Source organism: Papaver somniferum, chromosome 7 (assembly GCF_003573695.1).
Source record: "Papaver somniferum cultivar HN1 chromosome 7, ASM357369v1, whole genome shotgun sequence".
Taxonomy (NCBI): domain Eukaryota; kingdom Viridiplantae; phylum Streptophyta; class Magnoliopsida; order Ranunculales; family Papaveraceae; genus Papaver; species Papaver somniferum.
The window spans coordinates 253,443,495-253,445,672 of record NC_039364.1 but is presented as its reverse complement, the minus strand read 5'-3'; the positions used below and the strand labels follow the sequence as shown (position 1 = coordinate 253,445,672).

General features: G+C 35.3%; 1 protein-coding gene across 1 annotated transcript; it reads left to right on the top strand.

The window, feature by feature from the left end:
* Window positions 1-472: 472 nt before the first annotated feature.
* LOC113296361 lies at window positions 473-1,615 on the top strand. The gene is made up of 2 exons (XM_026544668.1): window positions 473-675; window positions 778-1,615. Exons 1-2 carry the CDS (start codon window positions 473-475, stop codon window positions 1,613-1,615), a joined length of 1,041 nt encoding a protein of 346 aa, XP_026400453.1.
* Window positions 1,616-2,178: the final 563 nt, after the last annotated feature.

Genomic DNA, 2,178 nt, shown 5'->3' with positions numbered 1-2,178 from the left:
GACTAAATTGTAAACTAGATAAACTCATCTTTAGCAGAAAAAGTTTGAAAAATGTATTGTAATTACAATTAATATGTTCTAAGGCAATACGTCTAGTAAAAATTGCATTTCTATGTACGTTGATCCAAGAAAATATGAAGGAGGTCAAATTTCACAATAGAAGAAGGATGAAAGACCAGCCAGAATTAATCCAAATTCTAAAAAATTTCATCTATTTGAATCAAATTGAAAGACAAAGCCAATACAAAAATAAGGAGTTCCTAAAAATGTTGAATTTTTTATACGTTAGCTCAAAAAAAGTCTACACACTTTGTTATAAGTCGGAAGTTGATTTCTGAGACTAAATTGTAAACTAGATAAACTCATCTTCAACATAAAAAGTTTAAAAAATGTATTGTAATCACAATTAATATGTTCTAAGGCAGTACGTCTAGTAAAAATTACATTTCTATGTATGTTGATTCAAGAACATATGCCAATTTCTACACCCATTGGTGGTGGTGATGTACGCATATGGATGCCGGAGTTCAAAGGTGATTTGATTGTCAGTTCTGCGAAAGAATTAATTCGTCAGAAATATCCCAAGTTTGATGGCGCTGCTATTTTATGGAGGAAAGAAGTTCACCCTACATTGGCTGCCCTAAATTGGAAATTCATGCGTAATGCTTGTGCAACGTATGATATTCTCCAATCCAGATTCAAAATTCAGCTTGCAAGTCGTTGTAGCTTGTGTGGAGTTGCGTAAAAATCTCTAGACTATATCCTTTTCCATTACAGCTTTGCTGGCCGCGCTTGGAACTGGATAGATGATGTTTTTAATTTAACGCCTAATGATAATCTTGTGGTGTCTTGTAAAGCAGCGCAAGGAAGGAGTACTATGATTCGCGATCTGTGGAGACTTGCCAATCTTGTTATCAGGTCTGAGCTGTGGGCAGCACGTAATAGGGTTGTTTTTCAACGTCAACAACCTAGCTGGAGTTTATTTTTCAAGAGGGTGGTAAAGCTAATTCAAGAATATTTTATTCGGCTTAGGGGATATATGCAAAATTGTGCTGAAGACGTTTTGCTGCTTGATTATTTTCGAGTGGTCCATAGGAGTGTCAAGCACCAGCAACCGGTGGAGGTTTTTTGGCAGCCTCCAGATGAGAACGAACTCCAGATCTGTTGTGATGGCGCGGCGCGGGGTAACCCAGGCATTGTAGGAGCGGGAGTGGTGGCTAGGGACGCAAATTGTGCAGTTATCGGAGCTATGAGTATTGGCCTTGGAGTTACCACAAATTTTTTGGCTGAACTTTATGGAATTATTGTTGGGTTGGAGTGGGCTATGCAATGGGGTTTTGAGCGTATTTGTGTGCGATCAGATTCTTTTAGCGTGGTTGAAGCTTTCAAAAATTCTTCTATCCCTTGGTTTTCAAGGAGTAGATGGTTGGCAATTTGTAGGCATTATGTGTCTATAAGGTTCATCCACACTTTTAGGGAGGCGAATTTTGCAGCAGATAAAACGGCCAAGCGCGGTTGTCTACTTGCTAATGAAGTGGGAGTACATTATGTTGGAAGACCACCTTTATTAAATTCAGTTGAATATCCGAATGTTTCTTATTATCGTTTCAAATAGTTTACAAGTTTTTTGGGTTGTTGTGACCTCTTTTCTTGTAAATTACTATTTGTAAATTTTGTTATCTATTAATACAAATTTTTGACTTATCAAAAAAAATGATTCAAGAACATATGAAGGAAGTCAAATTTCACAATAGAAGAAGGACGAAAGACCAAGCAGAACTAATCCAAATCCTAACGAATTTCATCTATCTTGAATCAAATAGAAAGACAAAGCCAACACAAAACGAAAGAGTTCATAAAAATGTTAAATTTTATTTACATTAAATCAAAAAAGTCTACACACTTCATTATAAGTCAGAAATTGATTTCTGAGACTAAATTGTAAACTAGATAAACTCATCTTTAACAGACAAAGTTTGAAAAATGTATTGTAATTACAATTAATATGTTCAAAGGCAATAGCTCTAGTAAAAATTATATTTCTATGTACGTTGATCCAAGAAAATATGAAGGAAGTCAAATTTCACAATAGAAGAAGGATGAAAGACCATGCAGAACTAATCCAAATCCAAACAAATTACATCTATCTTGAATCAAATAGAAAGAGAAAGCCAACAC